At 40.1% G+C, this 26,813-nt stretch overlaps 1 protein-coding gene across 1 annotated transcript in view; it reads right to left on the bottom strand.

Moving 5' to 3' along the window:
* PTPN13 (protein tyrosine phosphatase non-receptor type 13) overlaps positions 1–26,813 on the bottom strand; it is a 178,612-nt gene that overhangs the window by 122,989 nt on the left and 28,810 nt on the right. Inside the window, exon 2 of the mRNA XM_032224703.1 lies at positions 8,089–8,208. Coding sequence (XP_032080594.1) covers positions 8,089–8,203 — 115 coding nt within the window. The 5' untranslated portion in view covers positions 8,204–8,208. The remainder of the gene's footprint in view (positions 1–8,088; positions 8,209–26,813) is intronic.

Genomic DNA, 26,813 nt, shown 5'->3' with positions numbered 1-26,813 from the left:
GAAGGCACATAATCAAAACACACACAGAGAGAGAGTTCATCAGATCATTAGACTACAGTCCTTAGCTGTTCTCTCTATTAACGGAAGCTGAGTAGGTGGGGAGGTGGAAAAAAAAACCTGTAGTTGCAACAAATATCTAATTGGGTAACAGGTTTCCTAGCTGAAAACCTCAAAATAGCCCCTACCCATTGGATATGCTGGATTTGTTGCTTTATTGTTCTATGCCTATTGTACAGGAATCTCCTCAGATTGGCAACGTTTGCCTGAGGAACACTTAATATGGTTCAAAGGCATTGGAGTGGGGTGTCAACCTTCTTATATTTATGATTCTAGACTAATTTTCCGCTTGAGCCCTCTGAGACAGTTGTTCTCCAATAGTTTTCATCATATATTTTCATACATTCATGTCTTTCTTTCCCCCCTTCATATCTACCGTATTTTTCAGAGTATAAGACGCACCTTTTTCCCTCAAAAAAGTGGCTGAAAATCTGGGTGCCTCTTATTCACTGAATACAGCATTTTTTGCCTCCCGAACCCCTGCCCCCTTCACCAAAATGGCCGTGCATAGCTTTTAGGAGGCTTTCAGACTGCTTCTAGGCGCAGGGGAGGGCAGAAATGAGTGAAAAACGGGCCGTTTTTTGCTCATTTTTGCTCCCCCCCGGAGAATTCTACAAGCCTCCTAAAGGCTACTCATGCCCTTTTGGGGGGGGGAAAACGGGCCCGTTTTCATGAAAAACGGGCCATTTTGGGGAGGTTTGTGAAGTGCAAAAACTTTTTTTTAATTTGCCTTTTCAAAACCTCGGTGCGTCTTATACTCTGGTGCATCTTATACTCCGAAAAATACGGTATCTTTACATATCTATTCATCAGAAATACTGATAGAACCCAGATTGCTAACTTTATGGCTTATAGAAATAAAACTTTAATTTGGCTTGCTTGACTGAAAAGTTTTCAATAAGTTTGGTTTAATTTAACTATTTTCTCATCGTATTTTTAATCGAGAGAATTGCTAATACAATTTATATACCAAAATAATGCCACTATTGTTAGCTTCCTTATGGCCAAGGGTAATTCACCATCTGCCCAGTGCTAAAGCTAATTGTGTCTTCATACACATTTAAATGTGCTAGATTGTTTACTGAGGTTGGACTCGTCCCAAAGAAATAAACTCTGAAACAATCCAAACTAGATCATTTGAACTAAAAAACCAAACCTGAATAAAACTTGACCAACTCAATTTTATTATTCTTTCTCACTCCTTAATTAGGACTTGGTTGCCCAGATCTCTCTGTTCTACTAGATGTGTAAGTCAGGGGTGAAATTCACTTACCTTTGATACCTATTCAGTAGCAATGTTAGTGCACGCACATGCAAAGAGTGTCAAAAACGGACATGATGACGTCCGGGCGGGTGGGCGGAGCCTGCTACCGAGCGCCTGCAAAGGTAAGCGAACAGCAATGGGGGTGGGGGATCTGTTGTGCCACGCGATTTACATTAGCTATAAAGCAGGAAATTCTGCTTTCTAGCTACTATAAATCGTGTTTCACAGCTGATAGTCAGAAAAATTGGTTCACCCGAAACGGTTAATTTTTTTTTACTACCGGTTTGGGCGAACCAGTAGCATTTTTACTATCGGTTCGGGCGAATTGGTCCGAACTGGTAGCATTTCACCCCTGGTGTAAATGTATAGGGCAGAATCTTCTCTTTCATTAGACGGGGGGGGGGGGACCCCCTAGTACCTTTTATCTAATTGACAAAATTTCAACTGTAATGATTACGCACTGATTCGCTATCATTCAAAAAGTCACCAAAATATACAGTTTGTGATATGCAATATAATTTGACTGTCTTGTTAATACCAACAATTATATGGTTACCTAATGAACAGAGGAAGATTTTGGATTCCTAAAAGATCTGTTGATGGTTACTAGTGGCTGACATAAGATTATCTTTACCTCCTATGTAACATTATAAATAGATTATTGTGTTAATGCTACTTAATCGAGCATCTTCTGTAATCTTTCCAGCACTATCGGAGGTGGGTTCCTACCGGTTTGGCCCAGTCCGGCCGAGTAGGTAGTAACTTTGCCGCCCAAGGACCTGAACCGGTTTTATTGTCGGCGGCGCCATCTTGAATTTTGGTTCTGCACATGGGCAGAACAATCTCCATTGCAGAAATGTAATTTTTTCCCCTTTTCTAATGACCATTTTAGGTGTCCACTGCGCAAACTTTTTTGCGCACCGAACCGGCAGTAATGCCAGTAGCAACCCACCCCTGATCACTATTCATTCCTGAACACTGCACTCACTGCATGTTCTTATGAACATATTAATTATTATGCCTTTACTCTAACTTTATTTAGGATTTCTGCTGATCTTCTTTCCAAAGAACTGATCAGATCCACACTTACTTAGCTCCATGTAGCAAGCAACATGCAGATGAGGCACTATATTTACTTTGCAAGGCCTTGTCTATGGAGATTATCAATCATCCAGGTCATAGTTGTCCCAAAGATGTTTTTTCCAAAAGGTAACTGGACTTTCTTGGGTTTTTTCCTTGAAAATGTTTCGCCCCTCATCCAAGGAGCTTCTTCGGTTCATAACGTTTTGCTTCTCATCCAAGTTCATAACTGAAGAAGCTGCTTGGATGAGAAGTGAAATGTTTTCAAAGGAAAACAAACCCAAGAAAATCCAGTTACCATTTGGAAAAAAAAGGTTTACAAAGCATTGCTTATCCCAGAATACATTCTCATGAGATCTATGAGGCTTACTTTCAAACGAAGAGTTATGGCAGCATTCTCCAATCTGATTGATGCTTCTAGACGTGCTATATCAAACGCCATTAACTCCAGCCAGGATTATGTTTGACTATTGAATGCGCCTCAGAATAGAAGGGGCTGAAATTCAACACCCATGAAGCACCAGATTAGGTTAGGTCAAGGGTTTCAAACCCAAGGCCCATGGGCCGCATCCGTGGGGTGCTTAGATCTGGCCCATAGGGCCGCCATGGAAACAGCAAAGGACCAGCCTGTGGTGCCTCTGCCAGTGAAAACGGAGCTTGGCAGAGTTGTGTGCGGCCCTCCTGAGCTCCGTTTTCATGGGCAGGGAATTGCAGGAGGCTGTCACAGCCGAAAACAGAGCTCAGGAGCCCATTTTCACTGGCAGAACACTCAGGCCACCACAGGTGCCCCTGAGGATGTCAAGCTGGCCATGCCCACCCCAGCCTCCCAGAGGTCAAACCCAACCCTGATGCGGCCCTCAATGAAATCAAGTTGGATACCCCTGAGTTAGATGATTGTTACCTTAGGCTTAACTGTCTCAGTTTAATTGGGTTTTCTTGTTCACTATGAATAAAGGACTGTGACTGAGGCTTGATACCCATCCGATCTTGCAAAAGACCTTACAAACTTTAGAGACTGATACCATTTTGCAAAGTAACCAGCTTCAACATGTTTTACTTATCCACTTTAGAAATGATTAAAAATTCCATGAAAAGGGAAGGCCAGTCTTCTACATATACAGAAACTCATTACATGTAAAAGACCTGGAAAGACCTGTTGCTTGTGACCTCAGATGGTGGAAGAATGCAAGATTCAGCTTGCAACTCCATGTAGCACAAAGAATAAAAGATGAAGTCTACATGCTTTGAATGACAAGTGCTAAAGCAGGGACTTACAAATGGAACACGAAGATTGGCCTAGGAAAGGCATTTCAGATCAACCCAACTGCATCGCTTAATGGTGGAAGCTCCCCTCCCAGTTATGGTCATAAATCAAGGATTATCTGTATTTTGATAGAACCTTGAAAGCCTGTCAGAGGCTTTCTGTTCCTTGTTAGGCCCAACAGAAACATGTCAGGGACAGATTGAGTTCCTTTCTCACACTTTTTACTTTTTCACAACTGCCATTCCCTCTCCTTTAACATTGCACAGCTCGCTTCCCACTTCCCAAGACCAGATGTACAGTCTTTCGTAACATCACAAGGATGTAAAGAGGAGTGGGGTTTTGACTACCCAGTTGAGCCTGCCATTTTGAAGTTGCCAACTGTCCCTAAGGGCGCCCTTATAATAATAGCAATAGCACTTAGACTTATATTCCGTTTCACAGTGCTTCACAGACCTCTCTAAGAAATTTACAGAGTCAACCTAATGCCTCCAACAATCTAGGTCCTCATTTTACCCGCCTCGGAAGGATGGAAGGCTGAGTCACCCTTGAGCCGGTGAGAATTGAACTGCAATTGCTGGCAGCCGGCAGTCAGCAGAAGTAGCCTGCAATACTGCATTCTAACCACCGCGCCACCAAAAATAATTCTTTACGAACTAATGCTGCTTGTCCACAGGTTGGTTAAGGCAGATTGCCCAATCTCCAAATATGCTAAAGAATTAAAACTGACTCGATGTTTATCACAGTTGAGAGTTTCTAGCCATTTCCAACCCTTATGAGAACTGGAATTCTTCATCATAATTGGAAAACACCTGGCTGAAAAAGGTGATTTAAGATCTCATTCCAAACAGCTACCAAGAAATCTCATTTATAGGTGAAAGAATAGAAGCTGAACGGCCAAAATACCTTAAGAGGTTCATGGCTGAGCAGCCACCAGGATGAAAAAAAAAAAAATCAATGCCCGAGACACTTTCTCATTTAAAAAGAATTATAGGCCTACTTTTATTATTTCTAAAACGCACAACTGATTTTGCTTCACTCAATCATGCATGAAAACTGTTTTCCTGTTAACAGCAAAAGACTCGAAACATCTAGTTTCATCTCAGTGAAAAAGAGACAAATCAATCTAATTTGACATAAACCATCAATACTGGGCAAGAAGCCACGTCTATAATTATGAACATCAAATATGTCAAAATCTCAGTTTTGTGAGGTGTTGCCTGGGAACCACAGCAAAAGCCAGGGCTGCCTTTATTCTTATCTCTTGGATCTTTGAAGAGAGTAATAAGCAACTGTTTTATTAACTCAAGAGCAGGTCTCAGAAACTTGTGAAGAAGTTGGCTCATCCTCTTATTTGCTACAAATAATGACGTCTGATAGAAATTTCCAGGTATAAATGCCCAAACCATGATGAAAAGAACCTCTCTGAGAGTCATTTTGAAGTTTTAAGGAAAGATTTGTAGTATATACTGTGAATTTACTCATCTACACTACATATTAAATCTTGGCATATCTACTGAAGAGACATTCCTGTCAATCTAATACTGCTTTGCATGTTGAAAATTCTGGAATTAGGACAGTGGTGAAATTCATTTTTTTTACTATGGGTTCTATAGGCGTGGCTTGTTGGGCATGATGACACTTGGTGGGCATGGCTTCGTGGGCGTGGCAGGGGAAATGATACTGCAAAATCTCCATTCCCACCCCACTCCAGGGGAAGGATACTGCAAAATCTCCATTCGCACTCTGGAGTCAGCCAGAGATGGCATTTGCCAGTTCTCCGAACTACTCAAAATTTCCACTACCGGTTCTCCAGAACCTGTCAAAACCTGCTGGATTTCACCTCTGACTTAGGAAGTTTGAGCCAAAGCTTGAGCCAAAATCAAATCGAAATTGCATGAAGTTCTCCTAGAGAAAGATAGCTTTAATGTGCACTTGGCTATTTATTTATTTAGTCTATTTACTGGATATAGCCAGCCTTTTGATTTCCAATTCAGGATGGCAGACGGTTAAAACAGAAATAACATTATTTTAAAAATACCTTATTCAAATATACTGTACATTAAGGCATAAAACAATTATATTAAAGGCAATTCAGCAATCAAAACAACCCACAAAACAATCCAATCGGATGATGATTCAATTAATCACGTATAATGTTAATAATGCCTTGGTAAGACCACACTTGAATACTGCATCCAGTTTTGGTTGCCACGATGTAAAAGATGTTGAGACTCTGGAGTGCAGAGAAGAGGAACAAAGCTGATTAGGGGATTGGAGGCTAAAGCATATGAAGAACGGTTGCAGGAACTGGGTATGTCTAGTTCAATGAAAAGAAAGACTAGGGGAGACATGATAGCAGTGTTCCAGTATCTCAGGGGCTGCCACAAAGAAGAGGGAGTCAAGCTATTCTCCAAAGCACCTGAGGGCAGGACAAGAAACAATGGGTGAAAACTAATCAAGGAGAGAAGCAACCTAGAAATAAGAAGAAATTTCCTGATAGTTAGAACAATTAATCGGTGGAACAACTTGCCTCCAGAAGTTGTGAATGCTCCAACATTGGAAGTTTTTAACAAAATGTTGGATAACCATTTGTCAGATTCATAAAAATTGGGAAAAAAACAGGTGTTCAGCGTTTTATGAAAGGCAAGCAAAGTCTGAATTTAATAGGGATGGCACCTCACCAACTGCTTAAAATGACATTGCTTAATTGAGAGGATTTGGAGGATGTTATCCCTGCTGGATCTTATCAGAGGGGGAATTTCTGAGGAAATATCAGGTAACAGAACCATTCCCCCTTTCCCTACTCCCCCCCCCCCGCCAGGCCGGAAAGGTTGGGGACCCCCGTGTTGTACAGTATTATTACTCTACCTCTCCTCTCTACAACCTAGAGAAATATTTCTAAATATTTCTTTCTTTTCAAAGCAGGTACAGTAGCTGGCACAATGCCAACTTTTAATAGAGAAATTAGCATAAAATTAACCAAAAAATGAGGAATAAAACGTTCAACTAGGAATTAATTTTGTATGCTCAGTACACAAAGCAAAATACATGTTTGCTATGTACACTGAGAGCTTATGCACCAGAGACAAATTCCTAGTGTATCCAATTACACTTGGCCAATAATGAATTCTATTCTATTCTGTTCTGTTATTTGTTCACAGTTGTGTTTAAATGCATAAGGAACAGATTCCTCGATGTTTCACCTCTACATTCAGACAGACGATGATAAAGGTTTGGGGGTTTCAGTTTTGGGCAGGTGGGAAAGACAGAAAGGAGAGTTTGACCTCTGAGACTGCGGTTTACATTACAAAGTTTTAAAAAAAGAAGGTGTGGTTGCCTCAGGCTTGGCTTCTTGAAACAGTTCCAAAACATGTCATCAGTGTGTCAGATTTCCAAAGGCTTTAGATGGGAATGCACAACCTCATTCCCCCCCCCCCCGCAATGCACCTTTTTAAAATGCTGAAATTAAAAGCTACTACCAGTAGTTCATCCTTTGACCTCCATGTTATCCCTAATATATTCAGATCTTCAAACAGTGGTAGGTTAAATGAACCTATCTCCTAAATGATTATCCAAACATCTCTCTTAAACATTACCTATTTAATTAAGCAACCATGTGTGGTAGGAATCAATGAAGGTAAAGCCAAAACAAGGTCTCAGATAATCAGAAAGAATTGTATCAACATGGTTCAGAGGAATGTGTTCTATTCCAAATCCTGGTTAATACAGAGTGTTGTGGCCCACCAGTGGAGCTGGCAACAGAGTCAGATACTGAGGACTTTGAGGAGGAACATGGGCCAGTCCTGGAGGCTGCGGAAGACTCAGATGAGGGTTCTGAAGCGGAGGCAGCGACGGGACCAAGGCTGTCTGGCAGTGATCAGGTGACTATGGAGCTAGACAGCAGTGAGGCAGAGGAACAGCTGGAGCCTGTTCCCAGTGTGCGCATGCACAGAGCTGCCAGAAGAAAAGAACAACTCAGAAATCAGGATTGACTTGGGAGTAAAGCCATAGGTGGACGGTGAATGGCCCCTCCCAGAGGAAATAAAAGAGGAGCGAAAGGGGAGTGGACTTTTGCAGGAAACAATTTGTTCGGTCGTTTGATTTGTTTCAGGAGTGTGAAGATCTGTTTGTGAATCTCAGAGACTGTGTGCCCAGTATTTTCTTTTACAGCACCTTATTTGGAAAATATTTACATGGCAGCTTTCCAAGGTAGATGAAGTCCATAGTCATAAATATTCCTTTGAAAGACTGTTTGCCAGGCCTTACTGAATGTGAATGGGAGGAATTCACATTCGTTTAATAAAAGGGGTTTTATCGGGACCAGGACTCTGCCTCGTGTTTTTTGGGGAAGCCTTGTATTATTTTCCACCCTATGTGGTTTTACTCGAACACACACACCTTGAAGCTAAAATCTAGGCCTTACCTTTTCGGAGTAACTCTTGAAGGCTTTCAGCACTTTGATTCAGCACAGCCCATATTTCTTCTTCCTGTAGTGGTCCACCCCGAACTTCCAGGGCTTCAGCTAATGACACATGCATTTTATCTGAGAAAGCAAAACAAGACAACCCTTGTTCAAGAAGGCTTCAGTACTTTCTTTTCATTTAGTATTTGTACTAAATGTGGGACAAATTTTATTCTAAGGCAACAGTCATTATGATGGACACAACTATAACTCCAACTTGCCTTGCTTCCACGTTAAATTTATAACAAATCATTACATATATATTTTGGTCTTTCTCCCATCAAAGCTCTCACGTAAGTTCAAAAACTATAATATTACAATTATCACAAATGTGCAGCCTGATTTAAGAGGTAGACCTGATCCATGATTCTTCCTTGGAATCAACCATCTGATCTCTGGGTCTTATGTGACGTTTGTGAGGCTTCTGCTTGTGAAATTCTGATCTCTGCACTGGCCAACAACCCTGATGTGGCTCTTGACATTTGGACTGGATTGTGACTATTCTTCTGCATGTTAAAAGCAAAGCCATTCAGGCAAGCTTCATTTTTCAGAGACTCTGTTTGGTTTACATTCCTTGTCTGATGTTACCTCCTTGACCTTGAGTAAGCTGCTAATTTCAATATTCACTCCATGTGTTATGTATATTTGAAACCAGTAGTAGGATATGGGTCACACTCATGATACCGTGGGCACGTTGTTGCAACTTACTATCATAAGTTTGAAAGGTCACTGAATGAGTGGTCATACCTGAAGATCACCTGTACATCATTTTCTATCATCAAGCATTATGTACATTCTTGTAAATGTATTTTTGTAGTTATATGTTGAAGAAACTACTCAAAATTTCTGCTACCGGTTCTCCAAAATACTCAAAATTTCCACTACCGGTTCTCCAGAACCTGTCAGAACCTGCTGGATTTCACACCTGCCTGTAACCATCAAATACTGAGAGGATTCGAATATTCAAAAAATGACACATAACAGTGAAAATGTTATCACAGTGGCTTTTGTAAAAACTGATACAACTTGAAGGTACCTTTCTGGTTTTTTTGCACAAGTGTGGGAGTGAGAGGCTTCTATCTAATCTGTCTGAATCTGGGGCTGGTCCTACTATTCTGGTATTTCTCAACATAAAAGGTTAAGCTCATGTAACAAAATACAAGTAAAAGCTTCTGTTTAAAAATTCAAGCTCACTTAAAAATGCCTGAAGCAGTTTCATACTTGGTTGTAATCCCATCAATATGAACTGCCAAGAATTGTGTGTCACAGATGTAGACCTGCAGAAAGAACTATGTAGTGGTACAGATGTCTGGGAGATAAAACATCAAGTTGACAGTGCCACTTAAGAACCTTTCCTTTTAATCCATAAATTTACTTTGACAATGTTTTATTTGCTCTGATAGTGAATTCAAGAAAAGCAATGCATACAAATAGTAGGTACCTAAATGAATGAATGAATGAATGGGATCCGGTGGCTCAGTAGCTAAGACGCTGAGCTTGTTGATCAGAAGGTGACAATTCAGCGGTTCGAATCCCTAGCGCCCGCATAACAGGGTGAGCTCCCGTTACTTGTCCCAGCATCTGCCGACCTAGCAGTTCAAAAGCATGTAAAAATGCAAGTAGAAAAATAGGGACCACCTTTGGTGGGAAGGTAACAGCGTTCTGTGCACCTTCCGACGTTTAGTCACGCTGGCCACATGACCACAGAGACGTCTTTGGACAGCGCTGGCTCTTCGGCTTTGAAACGGAGATGAGCACCACCCCCTAGAGTTGGGAATGACTAGCACATATGTGTGAGGGGAACCTTTTCCTTTACCTTACAGATAGTAGAATACAATCTCAGCTATTACAGATGCTATTGGAGAAAAACAAGGAAAACACTGGAAAACTGAAGGGCAAAAGTGACTTGAAAATTATGATGATGGAGAGGAGGAGGAGGATAGTATGATCCCATTCTTACGCTCCTAAATCAATCAGACTGCGCAATGAGAAGAGAGTGTTATCTTTATAATGTTCCTCAGAATATTGCAGTCATGCCATTTCTGATCTCCAAAGCACAAGCTCATCATTGTCAAATCTACAAATAGGTCATGAAATTGTATTCTATTCCCCCTACATGAATTTATGCCCCATAGATACATGAATTTCCCCGCTCCTTCCAGGATATTTAAACAAAAGACAGGCACTGTGATGCTGTAATTTCATAACATGGTTTCGGGATTCCAGAAATTAGCTGACATTTGGTTAGCCCGTGGAATTATTATAAGGGACCTGAAAAGCAAGTGAATCAGGGGAAGTCAAACCAAAGAGAAAAATCCAGGAAAAAAAGGCTGAATGCCCTACTGTAAGAAAGGTAATGAAATGATTCATAGAAAAATGTCAGCGGGTCCAAACTGTATGCAATATTAATTGTATGTGAACGTTTCACGTGCACTTTTTAAAAGGATGCACTTTTTAAAAGGATGCGGTGGAAAGGAAAGGAACAAGATTATGACCAAGGTATGTTGGGTTCGTTTACTTCTTTCCCCATCCACTGTAATCCTTTCAGAAATGCGTATGCTACCCAAACTGTTATTAGCCAGAGGAAGAAAGATTTTGCTGGTGTCAGCAGGAATTCCTTCCCAAAGCTAATTATTGCTGGATAAGTAGTTTAGAGTAGGACATGTGGCACATGAGGAAATGATTAAAGCAGGATGATCGTCGTGGGGACTTCCAAATCTTGTGGAATTCCAGAAGAACCGACGATGCCAGTAACTGGATTTGTTGCTCAAAAAATATATTATGATCACATGGGTTTTACCCGGGCTAAAAAGCATTCATGGTTACTTATTTCCAAAGAGGACATTTATTGTTTTTACACAATTCATAGCAAATGTAGTTTAGTTTAGTTCCCAAAAATATGAAATATATAGCAATAGCAGTTAGACTTATATACCGCTTCATAGGGCTTTCAGCCCGCTCTAAGCGGTTTACAGAGTCAGCATATCGCCCCCACAGTCTGGGTCCTCATTTCACCCACCTCGTAAGGATGGAAGGCTGAGTCAACCTTGAGCCGATGAGATTAGAACCGCTGAACTGCAGATAACAGTCAGCTGAAGTGGCCTGCAGTACTGCACCCTAACCACTGCGCCACCTCGGCTCTTATATGGCTTTAGAAAGAGTACAAAGAAGGGGGACCAGGAGCGGTATTCACTTACCATATTTTTCAGAGTATAAGATGCACCCTCCCCCCAAAAAAGAGGGTTAAAATCTGGGTTTGTCTTATACACTGAATACAGTATTTTTGGCCTCCCGAAACCCCAACCCCTTTGCAAAAATGGATATACATAGGCTTTGGGTGGCCAGCAAAGTGCTGGGGGCTGGGGAAGGCAAAAACAAGCTAAAAATAAATTGTTTTTTTGCTTATTTTTGGGGTGGGTAGCCCTCAGGAGCACTTTGCAGGCCTCTCAAACTTTCTGCATGCCCCATTTTTAATAAAAAATGAGGCGTGCAGAGGGTTTGGGAGGCCTGCAGAGTGCAAAAACTTTTTTAAAAAAATTTACCTCTTCAAAATCTTGGTACGTCTTATACTCTGAAAAATGAGGTACTTTGCTTACCTGTTTGCAAATTTGAGCGTGCACGGCTTGAAAATGTGCCTAAATAGGACGACATAGAACCGAGGTGGGTGGGCACACAATTTCCACTACCGGTTCAGGCGAACCGGTCGAATACCACCTCTGAGAGGGACTATAAGGAACTAAAAGCGAGCCAATAGTCACTCATATTTATGCTGTCCACTGAGTTCTGCTCTTGAAAGCAACCCAAAAAGAAAGAAAAATCTCATTGTGCCATTGGTCTTTCAATTTTGAAAGATGTTCTCCAATCTAAAATTTAAAACTGGCTATGACCACCTTGTTATCTTTCCCTTAGTTATACCAAAAGCCACTGGATTGCTGGTTTTGTAATGAGTGGAGGGTTCAAAATTGAACTCATACACTGGTCCCTAATCTAGACCTGACCTACCATGGGAGTAACGAAAGAAATCCATTCATCGTTGGTCAAACATCATGCTCACACTAAGATCCCTGATCTGTTGCCTCCTGACTGTGCCAGATTAGAAGTTAGAATTCCTTCTCACAATTCTACCTTTCTCTCGCTTTCTCTTGTAGCCAAAGTTTAAATTAGGGGTGTGAAACTCAAGGCCCATAGGCCGGATCCAACCCATGAGGTACTTAGGTCTGGCCCAAGGGGCCTGTTTGGAAGCAGCAAAGGACTGGCCTGCGGTGGCTCCCCATGTCCCGTCCCCCCAAGCTGCATTTTTGCTGGCAGAAGGCTGCAGAAGGCCGTTGCAGCCAAAAACAAGGTGGTCGCACATGGCCCCCTGACCCTGTTTTTGCTGGTAGAGGGTTACAGGAGGCCATAATGGCCAAAAATAGGGTACTGGGGGCACGTGTGGCCCCCAGGCTCTGTTTTTGCTGGTAGAGGGCTTTCAAAACAAACTAAAAACAAAATAAGAAACGTTTCCCCTTTTGCATTTGAGCATACAAGAAGGGACAGGAAAGGAGAAAAGGAAAGAGGAAGGACAAAGAAAAAGAAGATGGGAAGAGAGGAAGGAAGGAAAATAATGAAAGGGGGAGGAAAAAGAAAGGAGAAAGAAGAGGGAGGGAAGGAAGGAAGGAAGGAAGGAAGGAAGGAAGGAAGGAAGGAAGGAAGGAAGGAAGGAATATTATAATGAGAGTGAGGGAGGGTCTCAGGGAAGTCCTTTCTTAACACTTGGCCACCACAGGTACCCCAGAGATGAGTGACACTAATATGGCCACGCCCACCCCCGACCTTCTCAGGCCAAACACAACCATGATGCGGCCTTCAACGAAATTGAGTTTGACACCTAGATTGAATCTAGAGTCCACTGGAATTAAAAAAAATCAATCAAAGAGGACTGCAGACCTCATGCGTTTGGATGAGTATGTTGACTTATTCTTATATAGTAGATTAGCTAGTTTCCTTAATCTTAAATTGAGTATTATGTAAACAGACTTTGAATGCCCTATTCTCTCCCCGAAAGGCTTAAATGTTATTAGTGAGGTCACTCCAATTAATGGCTCAACTTTTGCCTGTCAAAATTCACCATGTTTTCTGCTTTCACACCAAACTGATTCACACCATTCAATCTTTCACACCAAACTGATTTCACAATGGATATTTTTTTTCTCCTCCACAAGCCACACCTCTTTTTCTTCCCTTCCCAGATTCAACCAGCTGAACTTGTTTCTCTGATGTATCGTGTGAAACCAAACCAATCTCCCATTGCACAAATGGCAATCAAACTTTTTTAAGAGGGAAAAAAAAGAGAGAATTTGGAACACACCCTTCTTCAGAGGATGGATTCAGCAATTTTCCTTGCTCAGGCCTGATAGATAAAGATGAGAAGAATGCTTAATCCCTGTAATACAAATCTTTATTACCATCATCAACCAGCATTAAGAGATCTATTAAGACAATTAATAATTTTAAAAGCTAGTGCACAAAGTTAAAAAACATGTTTAAAAAATATATAAAACTGAATAAAAACATTATAAAAACCACGTACAAAATCTATAAAATGGGATAAAAATATTAAAAATAAAAACAAAGTTAACTAACTAAAGCTATCGTAATAAAAATTACTTGACTAACAAGTGAAATACTCTTCAAATTAATTGTTTGTAGTATATCCCTCTTACGCACAGCTGTGAGTGTAATAAAGATTTGTATTGTACTGTAATCTCTGTTTACAAGAATGGTCCTTAAATAATTACAATTCTGGATTCATGTACTTTATATTAAGAGATGGATTCTTTGATTTCAGTGTAAAAATAGGCCATCTAACTAGTCTTCTCCATACAACTTGTTCTTTTAGATGCATTATCTGCTCCTTACAACCTTCATTTTTTAAATGATATGGAATAGAATCAATGATAAAAATGATAATTAATAAAAGTGATGAGCAGAATTTCTCAGACTCATAATCACCAGTAGCTCTTTTTCAAATAAATGGATGACCTGAAGAGTTATTACCATTTCTTTACTACCGTTAATAACTGCTTTTTCCCCCCCTGGTCAATAAATAATTATGACAAGGATGTCTTGCTTGTTTAGTAATATTTAATTCTTGATTCTGCTCATAACTGAGTTTTGAACCAAAGAAGCTTGATTCACCCATGTAACAAAGCTTTGTTTAATATGCCACAAGCATTTAAAATATTCTAAGCTAGCTTTCTCCCATCTGTTCACCTCTCTAGATGTGAGGATTTCTGGACAAGACAACAAAAATAAGGATTTCACTTCGTTTCTCACCGATTGTATGTCATTGACAATTCAAAATCATAATACTGTTTAACAAGAAACATTTTTTTTTTTGTAAAATACTGAAATTTAAATTAGAAGGCCCAGTGTTCTTTGGTACTGTCATTATATATTTCATGGATTTACTCAAACTAATGTCATTGTGAGAAGAAAGCTTTAGGGTAGCAAAAAAACAGGAGTCTGGTTAGCAACATTTCAGACTAACTAACATGATTGAAAGGCAAATTTTTATGAGCCGTTTCTTATTTCATCAGACGTGTTGTATAAGTTGCCTCTAGGTAGGAGATGGGTGGCAAATAAAATTAATAAATAAATATTTATGTGTCTGGTTAGGACGGTCAATGGGAAGACACTTAGATCTGAAAAACAGAGTTGGAACTGACAACATGCTGCCACTGTATCTAAAAAATATAGTGTCCATCATACTCTTTATTCCATCTCTATTTTAAATAAATTACAGAGAGTCCTTGGGTTACACCCATAACGGAGTCTACCCATCATGACGTAAACTCATGGCGGTCATGAAGCAGCTTTCTCACATGAACATTTTTGTCTGTGTTGGTTATTAACTGAATCCATGATTGTTAAGCAAACCAAAGATTTCCTATGGCCGAATATTTTTGCCAAATGCCAGTTTTCATCAAAAACCATTTTAAAACATGGTCATGTGACTGTGGGATGCTGCAAACGGCTACAAACACAGCCCCATTCTGCGTGTCCAAACTGAGTGACCATGGGGAAGGCCCTGACCATCAGAACTTTGAATCCAGGTTTTTAAGCACCCTCCAAGTAGGTCTGTTGGAGTTTCGAATGGTTGCTAAGCCCAGAATAACTGTTATTTTCTTATATATTTATAAGCGTCCCAAATACAATACTCTTCAAAAGATAGGTAAAGGTTCCCCTCGCACATATGTGCTAGTCATTCCTGACTCTAGGGGGCGGTGCTCATTCCAGTTTCAATCCGAAGAGCCAGCACTGTCCAAAGACATCTCCGTGGTCATGTGGCCGGTATGACTAAACGCCGAAGGCACACGGAACACTGTTACCTTCCCACCAAAGGTGGTTCCTATTTTTGTATTTGCATCCTTACATGCTTTCGAACTGCTAGGTTGGCAGAAGCTGGGACAAGTAATGGGAGCTCACTCTGTTATACGGTGCTAGGGATTCGAATCGCCGAACTGCCGACCTTTCTGATTGACAAGCTCAGCATCTTAGCCATTGAACCACTGCGTCCATTCTTCAAAAGGTAGTTAACTGTAAACCAGAGGATTTTTTTAAAAAACCCTACTTGCTCAGGAAAAATAAGGATGGTAGAAAGCATCTGGATAAGCAACAGGGGATGCTGACAAATTGGGAGAGCTGTCTCTCTTCTAGTCCAGTGTTTCTCAACCTTGGCAACTTGAAGATGTCTGGACTTCAACTCCCAGAATTTCCCAGCCAGCATTCGCTGGCTGGGGAATTCTGGGACTTGAAGTCCAGACATCTTCAAGTTGCCAAGGTTGAGAAACACTGTTCTAGTCAATAGTTGCTTTGATATTTTTTTTTGAAGTGATTCCCCGTTAAAATGTTTTTATTTTTTCCATTTTCCATTTTCATTTTCATACAGTCACATATATACTGTGCATAACCGGGGCCATACAACATTAAACAATAATCACAGCAGTTCCTCTTGTCAGCAATACCCCCAGAAATATAAATAAAATAAAACTCAAACTCAAACTCAAATAGAAACCCAATATACCTCTTCCGCTCTCCATACACCTCTTTCTTCCGCCCCCCCTCCAACTTACTATCTTCCATCCATCATTCCCCTCTACCCTACTTCCCCTCCCCTTCTACCACTCCTCTCCCCCAGTCCACTCCCTCCCTTCCTTCTCACCCTCCCTCCCATCCTCTCTCCCGCCCTCTCTACCCCTCTTCCTTCTATCCCACTCCTCCTCCCCTTGGTGTATTTCTACTATATGTCAATGTATTCAGCTTGTCCTATTTTTACGGAGAAATTAAAGAGAAATAGAGTATAGTTGCTTTGTTGATAACTTTTTTGTAAAGTCCCACCTATGGCAGCCATTTTGGATAATTGGCATGACCTCAGAATTTGGAATGTGACTCCCAGTCAAAAACCGATTGCTGTTCCTGATCAGATATTTCCCTGAATGGTCTCTGTGTATCCCACAGATGACCTATGATGAATCAGCTTCCTAGGAAAAAAAAATGCTGTATGCCTCCAAGGAAGATTAAGTTCCTGGCCTTGACTCACTTCTACCTGACAACGTTAAATTACAGATTCTTATAAATGGTTCTTAACAGAACAACTAAGAATGGACTTTCCTTCCCATTTAACCTGTCGAAACACTTACACAGACTTAAGATCACACAGCTCTTTCGGCCCCATTCAAAAGACTTTTCCCCTTTTTTTCTGGTTAATTAAGAACTGAGATTTTTCTGAAGGACAGATCCTGGAAAAGGTTGCCCTTATCAATTGACAGAGATCCTAGAAATCCGACTGAGGTTTTGGGGCAAAAGGCAGCTTTGCGTCAAGAATCCACATGCCTTTTAAAACAACTCGGGTTATAATAATGCCAGACGGAATTAAGATTGTGGCATCGGCTCTCCCTTTCTGCAAGGGAACCCGAGCTACCAACGCGTCCTTTCAACACGGCACGTATAAAATTATCTTAGACGGAACAGCTCATTCTTGCAAGTTGCAACTAGCTTGGGAGAGTAATCCTGCAGACATATCTGAAATTTTCATCCTCATTAGTGACAATTTCGTAAGAAGATTTTAAAGGCATCGTGGTATCTGCAAATAGCCCAAGGGTTCACCAAAGAAATGTCTCACGAAGAACTCTAATCACCCTTCTCTCTGATGCCTATCATACTGGCACCAAGAGAAAAACATTCCAGAGTTCTTATACTACTAGTGTTCTATAGTTAGCATAGAGACATGAAAAGCCTATAGTAGCATTTACTGACTTGGGAAGAAGGCATCAAGGAGATAGTAGCACACACCATATTTTCACCCACAATATAAATGGAAAAAAGCTACAGTTGAGTTAAAACTGCATATACTGTATTTTTCAGAGTACAAGACACACCTTTTTCCTTCAAAAAAGAGAGTGAAAATCTGGGTGCGTCTTATACACTGAATACAGCATTTTTGGCCTCCCAAAACCCCGCCCCCTTCACCAAAATGGCCATGCAGAGCCTGTAGGAGGCTTTCAGAGTGCTCCTAGGGGCTGGGGAGGGCAGAAATGAGCGAAAAATGGGCCATTTTTCACTCAATTTTGCCACCCAGCCCCCAGGAGCACTCTATAAGCCTCCTAAAGGCTATGCATGCAATTTTTTTGACAAAAAACGGGTCCGTTTTCACAAAAAAACGGGCCTCTTTTGCGCAGTTTTGCCTCACTCCCCCCCCCCCCGGAGCACTCTACAAGCCTCTTAAAGGCTATTCATGCCTTTAGGAAAAAAGGGCTCATTTTCGTGAAAAATGGGCCATTTTTGGGAGTGTTTTTTTAATTTGCCTCTTCAAAATCTTGATGCGTCTTACACTCCACTGCATCTTATACTCCGAAAAATACGGTAAACAGGTAGTCTTCATCTTACAATCATTCATTTAGTAACTGAAGTTACAACAGCACTGGAAAAAAGATGACTTATGACAATTTTTCACACTTTCAACCACTACAGCATTCCCATGCTCATATGATCAAAATTCAGACTCTTGGTAACTGGCTCCTATTTATGACAGTTGCAGTGTCTTGTGAACACTTTTTGTGACCTTCTGACCAGCAAAATCAATAGGGCAGCCAGATTCACTTAACAACCATGCTACTAACGTACAGTTAGTACTGACAACTGCAGCGATTCACTGAACAACTGTTGCAAGAAAAGTTGTAAAACTGGTCAACACTCACTTAACAACTATTTTGCTTAGCAGCAGAAATTCTGGGCTCAACTGTGGTCAAGGGCTACCTACAATTGCTTTCTAAATGTTCTTTGCAAAAAATGGGCAAAACAGCCGTAAGCCAACTCCAAAGAAGAGGCTCAACAAATGACAGCACTTGGTTTAGAAGCTAAGAAGGGTTAAATGCTTTACTCCTTGGATAGAAGACCCCCCCCCAGGGGTAGATTAGACGGTGAAGCTGGAAAAACCATCTCATAATATGGCAATGCCAAACCAGTTCTATATGTCTGCCAAGGAAATGTGATGGATGTGTGGTTGAAAACACCAGGAGTTGAGGTTAACTTAAAAGAGATCTTATCTTCTAATGCACTTTGGGGTTCTTCAACCCAATTCAAAAGATTCAGTCATAATTTCATGAAGTTAAAAACCATAAGCATTTAAGAACATGAGTTAGAAAAACTCTGTACTTTGTACTTCACATATAAGTACAAAGACAGAATATTAGTCTTGTTTCTAGATTTCCAAAATTCTCCGATATTTGATACTTGTCTTCTCATTGTCTATGGAGATTCTCATTCATCCAGGTCATGGTTGTCCCAAAGATGCTTTTTCAAGAGGCAACTGGACTTTCTGGTTTTTCTTTGAAGACACTTCACTTCTCATCCAAGTCAGAGCTTGGATGAGAAGTGAAACGTCTTCAAAGAAAACCAGAAAGTCCAGTTGTCTCTTGAAAAAGCACCTTTGATCTTCTCATTGTTTTGTTCAGCTGAGTCCAATTTACTGTTTCTTCCCCAATCTCACTGGTGAGTTCCATTGTGTGTGTGTGTATAAGATATGCAGCGATATTAAAAAAGAGAGAAATTCTTATATATTAAGTAAGAACTGTTTTTAAATATAGTAGAATATAACTTTAGGTGTAGATTTATGCATAAATGAAAGAGCAAATTCATAAAAAGAGAGAGTGAGTGACCAGCCGAAAGTCATCCAATCAGTTTGCATGTGGGACTAGAACTTACAGTCTCCTGGTTTCTAAGACAGTACTTTAACTAGTACACCAAAGGTCAATTCTTAATGAAATAAGTTTTAAATACAAGTTTAAGGACTTACAAATTCTTAAAAAAAAAATAAACAGCAAAAGGGTGATTAGAATGTTGATTTTGGAAAGTTACAAATGGACTAAGGGCCCAGATCAGTGGTGGGATTCCAATTTTTTTACTACTGGTTCTGTGGGCATGGCTTGGTGGGCGTCACATGGCTTGGTGGGCGTGGCAGGGGAAGGATACTGCAAAATCCCCATTCTCTCCCTATCAGCTGGGACTCGGGAGGCAGACAATAAATGGGGGCGGGGCCAGTCAGAGGTGGTATTTACCGGTTCTTTGAACTACTCAAAATTTCTGCTATTGGTTCTCCAGAACTGGTCAGAACCTGCTGAATACCACCTCTGGTCCAGATGGATTTGAAATAAGATTTCGAAATTAATTCTCCCGAGGAAATGCTGATGTTTGGAATTCTTAAAAAAAAAAATACAATGGGACTTTGAAGGTTGGACACTAGAGGGAACCAGAAGCAATTAAAGATAACAATTAAAGAAGAGCATCACTTAAATTTGACTTACTAGTACGGAATGGAGTTTAATATTGCTTGTAATGAAAGTTATTTGTGGACAATGGACTTAGAAATTAACTTTAAGGATGCCTGTCATTAGAGACAGACTATGTTTAAAATAAGTTATGGAATAAGAACTGGTTTTACTGAACAAGATTGAGACCGATTTGAAAGTGGAATTAAAAATGACAGACTACAAGAATGAAAAAGATGCTATACCAGACATACAATTGAAAAAAGTTGATCTCTTCATAATTAAAATGGAAATAACAAACGAAAGAATGGCCTGGATAACTTTCCTATATTGACTATACAAAAGATACTTATTAGAGGTTCAAAGAATTTTGTGGGAAAGGACAAAGAAAAATGAAAATGAGAACATTATTTGAAGGGATTAAAGAGAACATAAAGAGGAGGCTTGCCAGAAGGCAGCTTTGTCCTTCTTGATGGGCTGCACCAGAAGCTGACTATTTAGCACAGCAGACAGAGCGACATGATGCTGGGAACGTGTTCATTTCCTAGCTGCGTATTTCCTGGTTGTTGGATTGATACCATACTTGATTTGGATCGTCCCTTGTGAATTCTGGACTTTTCTTGCCTTGTGAACCCTCTTCTGTTGTGGATTTAATTTTGCCTGGCGGATTTTTCTTGCTTGGGAAACTTTCAAGTGCCTTGTGGACTCATGGGCCATTGCTCTGCGGACAACCATTGGCCTGCTTTTGGCTGGACATAATTGGAAAAGCTTCCATAACAGCATTCCGTGCGCATTACGTTTAGTCGTGCGACCACAGAGATGCCTTCGGACAGCACTGGCTCTTCGGCTTTGAAACGGAGATGAGCACCGCCCCCTAGAGTCGGGAACGCCTAGCACTTATATGCAAAGGGAGCCTTCACCTTTACATTGGAACAGTTCTAGGTTTTTGGTGAAGGGAATAACTTGGAAATATTAATAAACCTACTAAACCACTGTTATGAGCAGAACAGCACACAACCATGACCTGAATGATTGACAATCTGCATAGACAACCAACCATCTAATATTTTTTATTTATTAAGAATGAGGTAAGGGCAGAGCTCAGGTGTCCAGTATACTAGTTCATAAAGAATGTGCAAGAGACTGGTATATGAATTTCCCATTATTTTAATTTAAAAAATTATAGTCAGGAAGATAGAAATCCTCGTGGGCATCAAAACGAGTTCCTAGGACTATACTAGTGCCCATGGCTGATGTCTAGATTATATATTACTGAGAAAGAACATTTAAAAAATCTGATATTTATAATTTAGCTGGTTATGTAGTGTATATAGCAATGTAAATCATATCCCTGAATGCAAGTGGGTCACTCACTGGCAGAAGGAAGAGTAATATATTATACATAAAAGAAATAGGTTTTCTCAAAGGAGGACATCGGAAAGAGAAGTTCAACCATAAACAACTTTTATGCAGTTCTCCAAACTGTTTCTTGAAAAGCTGCCCTCTTTTGTGCTGAGCATGAATGGAATATATACTCTCATGGCATCCAATCTGCAGAACATATGCCAACATTCTCCATGCTGGAAATATCTTGTTTGTGTGATTTTTGTTAAAAGGTAGATTTGCCTTGCCCCGTTGTGACTGACTCGAGGGGGTGGTGTTCATCTCCAATTCTCAGCCGAGGGACCCGTGTTGTCTGAGAGATGTTTCCATCATCATGTGACCAGCATGAACATATGGGAAGTTATCATCTTTCCACCGAAGTGGTACTTATTTATCTATTCGCATTTCTTTGCTTTGGAACTGCTAGTTGGCAGGAACTGAGGCAAGAACAGGAGCTTACTCTGTTGCGTGGTACTCGGGTCTCATACTCAGACTGCCGGCTTTCCAACTGATCAGCTCAAGTGTCTTAAACACTGAACCACCCATGCCACCTTACTTTTTGTTACTTCTTGCCGTATTTTCAATGTGCTATGAAAGGTTTTGGGAGATGGCATTCAGTGTACCAATAATCCCTGAGACTTATAGCCAGTTTATGCCATAATCTCAATTTCAGAATTTTGCTAAATTTTGCTAGAAAATAATACCTTTTGGTGACTTCTTACCATGTTACAACTTCTGATGGTACTCCTTTATTGCTCAAAGCCACTGGTTTATATATTCTCTATGTTTTATCACCTTAAAATATTTGAACTGCTTAATATGTTTTTTTGTAAATTAGGTTGTGTGAAATGGATTTTAATCTTTACAAGTGCTGAAGGAAATGGAGTGCCTCCACCTCCGGAACTTAATTTAAATAAAGAGATATTTTAACCAACAAAAAAGAAAAATAATCTTTGGGAATCTCTTTTGTTACCTGTATTTATTTCTCCACATAAGCACCACTATTCATTACATGCTTCTGCCAACAATGGGTAAGCTTCTTAAAGCTATCACAACTTCCACACTTTTAACTGAAGATATAATTAACAATCTTAATCAGGCCCTAACAGTCATTTCCACCTCTTCATTTGAGTCAGACAGTGTCTGGCCAACAAGTTAGATCAGACTAAGAAAATCAATGCTATATAACACGGATGTCAAACTCAATCGCGTCATGGGCTGGATCGTGAAGTATTGTGACATTTTTTTGCCAGGGTGGGTGTGGCCTACGCATGATGTATCTGGCCCATGGGCCGCCAGTTTGACAGGCCTGCTAGATAAAGATTAGTTTTATTAGCTATAGTAACAGAATCATGCAAAACTCCTGTCCCTCATTTTAATTTCTTATGAACTAGGGAAGGGCTTATCTGAGATACTTTCTCATGTTGTTTTATTGACGTGGGCTCAAGTTTCTCTTATCTGACCACTGCCTTGGTAGTCACTTTTCCTTCTGCGCTTCAAGCCTAATCTTGCTTCCCTCCACCAGCAGATACTGATGAAGTTATTCCTCCAAATTTGGGTAAAAGTAAAAATTGGATGGTACCATGTCTGGACCTTTTGGCAGATGGGATGAGATCCAACAACACAATGACCTTCTGGGTGACAACTCTGCTTAATAGTTGTTTCAAAACTGTGAGTTTTGCAAGCTGGTATTCTGATAATAAGACAGTGATGCCAGCTTCACCGGATCTACATGAATAACACTATTTGTGTCCAAAAACTATAACCATAATGATTCCTGCCAAAGCCTGGGTTTTGAATTTTTTGAATCGTCTTCATCACCACCATCATCATCATCATCACCATCATTGGGTTGATAATGCGACCAACCATAGTAAATTGTGCAAATTGTGCAAACCAGCAGATGAAACACTAGATCAGATACTCAGCTCATGCAAGAATATTACATAAACTGACTAGGAACAATGATGTTAATAGTTGCTAATATGATTCATCGGAACATCGCTACAATGATCATATGTCAATAATGAAAAATTGGTAGGAACATAGGAGTTGAAAATGAGCAGTTTCAAATATTGTGGGATTTCCAAATATAGTTTCATAAAGTCTTGGCTCATAACAAACCAGATTTAACTATGGTTGAAAAGAAGAAAGTGTGGATAATTAATACGGCAATACCAGCGGATATAGTAGAATAGAAGAAAAAGTATTGGAGATGATCAGAAAAGATCAAGATTTGAAAATCAAATTTTAAATATTACGGCATAACCAACCTTGGTGGTCCCAGTGGTTATTGGCAAACATTATCTTGGACAGCACTTAGATAATCTATGCATTGACATTTCATTTGCTAATTACAAAAGGCCCCATTACTTGGATCTGTACATATATTATACTAATATATTGTGACATCTAGGTTCTTGAGCGCATATGAAAGCCAATAGCAACTAAAGAACTGGCAGCTGTGATTTCACAGCGTTGTGTATATGTAATAATATGGACTTGCAGATCAAAGTTGAACATTTATGAAAAAAGAAATCTATTTTTATACCAATCATGATTGAAGCCCTTGGAGGGACACCTAAAGGACTTCCTTAATATCTAGAAATATTGAATTTATCAGAACAGAGCATTCTAATTTTACAAAAATCTCCACCCTGCTTGGAACTGCTTTATAGTCTTAAGACACTACCTTAATAAATCTTTGATCTTTGAATTATTAAGTTTCCATAGGTCTTAAGACTGTGAATCTAAAAATAGATTACCTGCACATAATAACAATAATCTTTTGCACATGAAGCTTTGTGATGATATTCTACAGTCTATGACTTTGTTTCTGGATTATTATTATATATAATTATATGGCCATGTTTCATCAGCTGTCCTGATGCTGTAAAGAAATTCCTTAGTTTCATTTTCGTGATGTGATGGCAATTATCGGCAAAGTCCAATTTTTGCAGCATTCGTTTCTGCAAGCAGCATTTGAAGGACTCACGTTGCACAACTTGTCCAATAATGAAGAACATCAAAAATGGGATCCATTCATTCCTATGAAATGCCAAACGGGGCAGCAATTTCTCTCTCTAAGTGATCCACCAATTGTCCTCAACCTTTCTCCTGTGACACTAGTTGATTGCGATCATACTTCGTTCTTGGCTCTTCCTAGTTCATCACTAGGAAGAGTTTTTCCACCCAGGAATCCACAATATTCATGTCAACATAGTCATTACCATAAGCAACTTGCTTTTTTGTGGTGAAGTTCAATTGGAGGGACTCCTTAGGCGATCCAACATTCAATTACGACGCATTGCTTAAGGCACACTGATGAGTACTTATTGAAGGTTTCCATTTCATGAACGTTAACAATACACCTTTTCTCAGAGCAATTTCCCACCAACTGAAAGGAAAGAACAGATGCTAAAGAACATCTCACAGCTTCCAGCACATCAATATAGCCATCTTTGGTGACTTGTAGCACCAGATATATTTTTTCATTTGACTTTCAAATGTGGTTTAGAGATGCCCAGCAGGCCAGAGGGCATAAAAATAATTAAAATAAATATACATTTATTTTCTTATCCCTCAGGGCTTAACACCAGCAATTGTATCTAAGGCGAAGAAAGAAGGCAGACGGATGTTGATTCTCCTTCTTCCTCCTTCCTGTTTTTACTGATTAAATAAAATATCCCGGGGGGGGGGGGAATACCTTCTTCCCAACTCCATGCATGTATTCACAATATTTCTATACTTCAAAACACCAGAACTGCAGAATATACTTCACAGTTTTAGTAACGGGGAAGAAAGAACATACATGGAGGAGAAATAAGGCAACTCCTCAAAAGTGGAGGTCGTATCTGCCATGGGAATTGCTGACCCAGAAATCAGAGTTTATGGAATACTTCACAGTGTATAGACGGCAAACCCTTTCATATTATTAGAAACTCTGGACAAAGGAATGCATTATACATGCAGGAGCATAGCTGAACAATCGTCCGGCTACAGGGGTAGGGGTAAAAATAAAGAAGGATAAAATTATTTCTTTCTAAGTTTCTCAAACTACTCTGTTAATCTGTATCTGGTTACTAGGGTTGAAATGGCTATGTCAATTTGGAGGGAAAGAGCCATGGGGAGACAGATACTTGGCAGAAAGCCCTGTGAGTAAATTGCCCAGTTACTACTCATCAGGGTGCAACGCAGTGGTGGAATTCAAATAATTTAACAACTGGTTCTCTGCCCTGATGACCAGCTGGGTAGGTGGGGATCAGTGGTCATGTGACTGGGTGGGCGTGGCCAACTCAACATCACTCAGGTCGATGGGCGCTTCACCTTAGCTGTTACAATGTAACAAGGGTTAACTTGAGAGGCAGTTTCTGTAAGCAGGGTAATAAAGATTAGGCTAGAAACAACACCAGAATGTTTCCTTCCTGCGTTCTTTATAGGACTGTAAAGTGGGGGGAAAAAACCAAAATGAGATTTCTTCCAACAACCGGTTCTCCGAACTGCTTAGAAAGTTAACAACCGGTTCTCGCGAGTAGGTGCGAACTGGCTGAATCCCACCTCTGGTGCAACGGGAAGAGAGATTAGGTTAACCACAACTCAGACAAAAATGAACTTTTTCCTGCAAAACAAAATTCTTCGGCATTATGAAAGCAAACATACAGGTAGTCCTTGACTTACAATCATTTGTTTAGTGACTGTTTGAAGTTACAACAGTGCTGAAAAAAAGTAACCTATGACAGTTTTTCACAATTATGACTGTTGTAGCAACCTCATGGGCAGAATCAGCTGTAAATCCTTCTGTATTTAAACTGGTTTAATCCCCAGGTTTAAGGGTGAAGACTTTTCACACACATACAGAGACAAATTTCTTGTTAACCAATTATAAAACTCACTGTTTGCTACTTACTCCTTAATCTAGATGTAGACATACTACAAGGTGAAAGAATCTGGTACTCTTTTTAATTATTCTGTGCTACATTTCCTATCGATGGCTCATTGGTTAAAGACGCCAAACTTGTCAAACTGAGCTGACAGCCTCAGTTTGAGACCCACGTTCTGCACAACGGGGTGAGTTTCTATTACTTGCTCCAGCTCCTGCCCATCTAGTAGTTCGAAAGCATGCAAATGTGAGTAGATTAATAGGTTCCACTTTGGTGGGAAGGTTACACGGTTCTCCGCACCTTTGACATATAGCCATGCTGACCATGTGACCACGGAAATTGCCTTTGGACAATGAAATGAAGAAGAGCACCATGCTCTATAGACAACTGGACAGGCAAACCTTTATCTGGACTAGAAATTAGATTTCATATGCCTTAATGTTAAAATCTGGAAGGGGCTATGAACTTTCTACCTCAGTGAAAAAGAATCTCAGCTAGGGTTAGCTTTTCCACAACACAACAGGAGAAAAAATATGCTGTATAGCCCAAGATATGTATTTGCATTTTTTCCTTAGGCACATCACTGAGAATATAGGTACGCTCCCCCCCAAAAAAA

The sequence above is a fragment of the Thamnophis elegans genome, chromosome 9, assembly GCF_009769535.1.
Source record: "Thamnophis elegans isolate rThaEle1 chromosome 9, rThaEle1.pri, whole genome shotgun sequence".
Taxonomy (NCBI): Eukaryota; Metazoa; Chordata; class Lepidosauria; order Squamata; family Colubridae; genus Thamnophis; species Thamnophis elegans.
The sequence above is the reverse complement of the archived record's forward strand: the minus strand, read 5'-3'. Positions and strand labels throughout refer to the sequence as shown.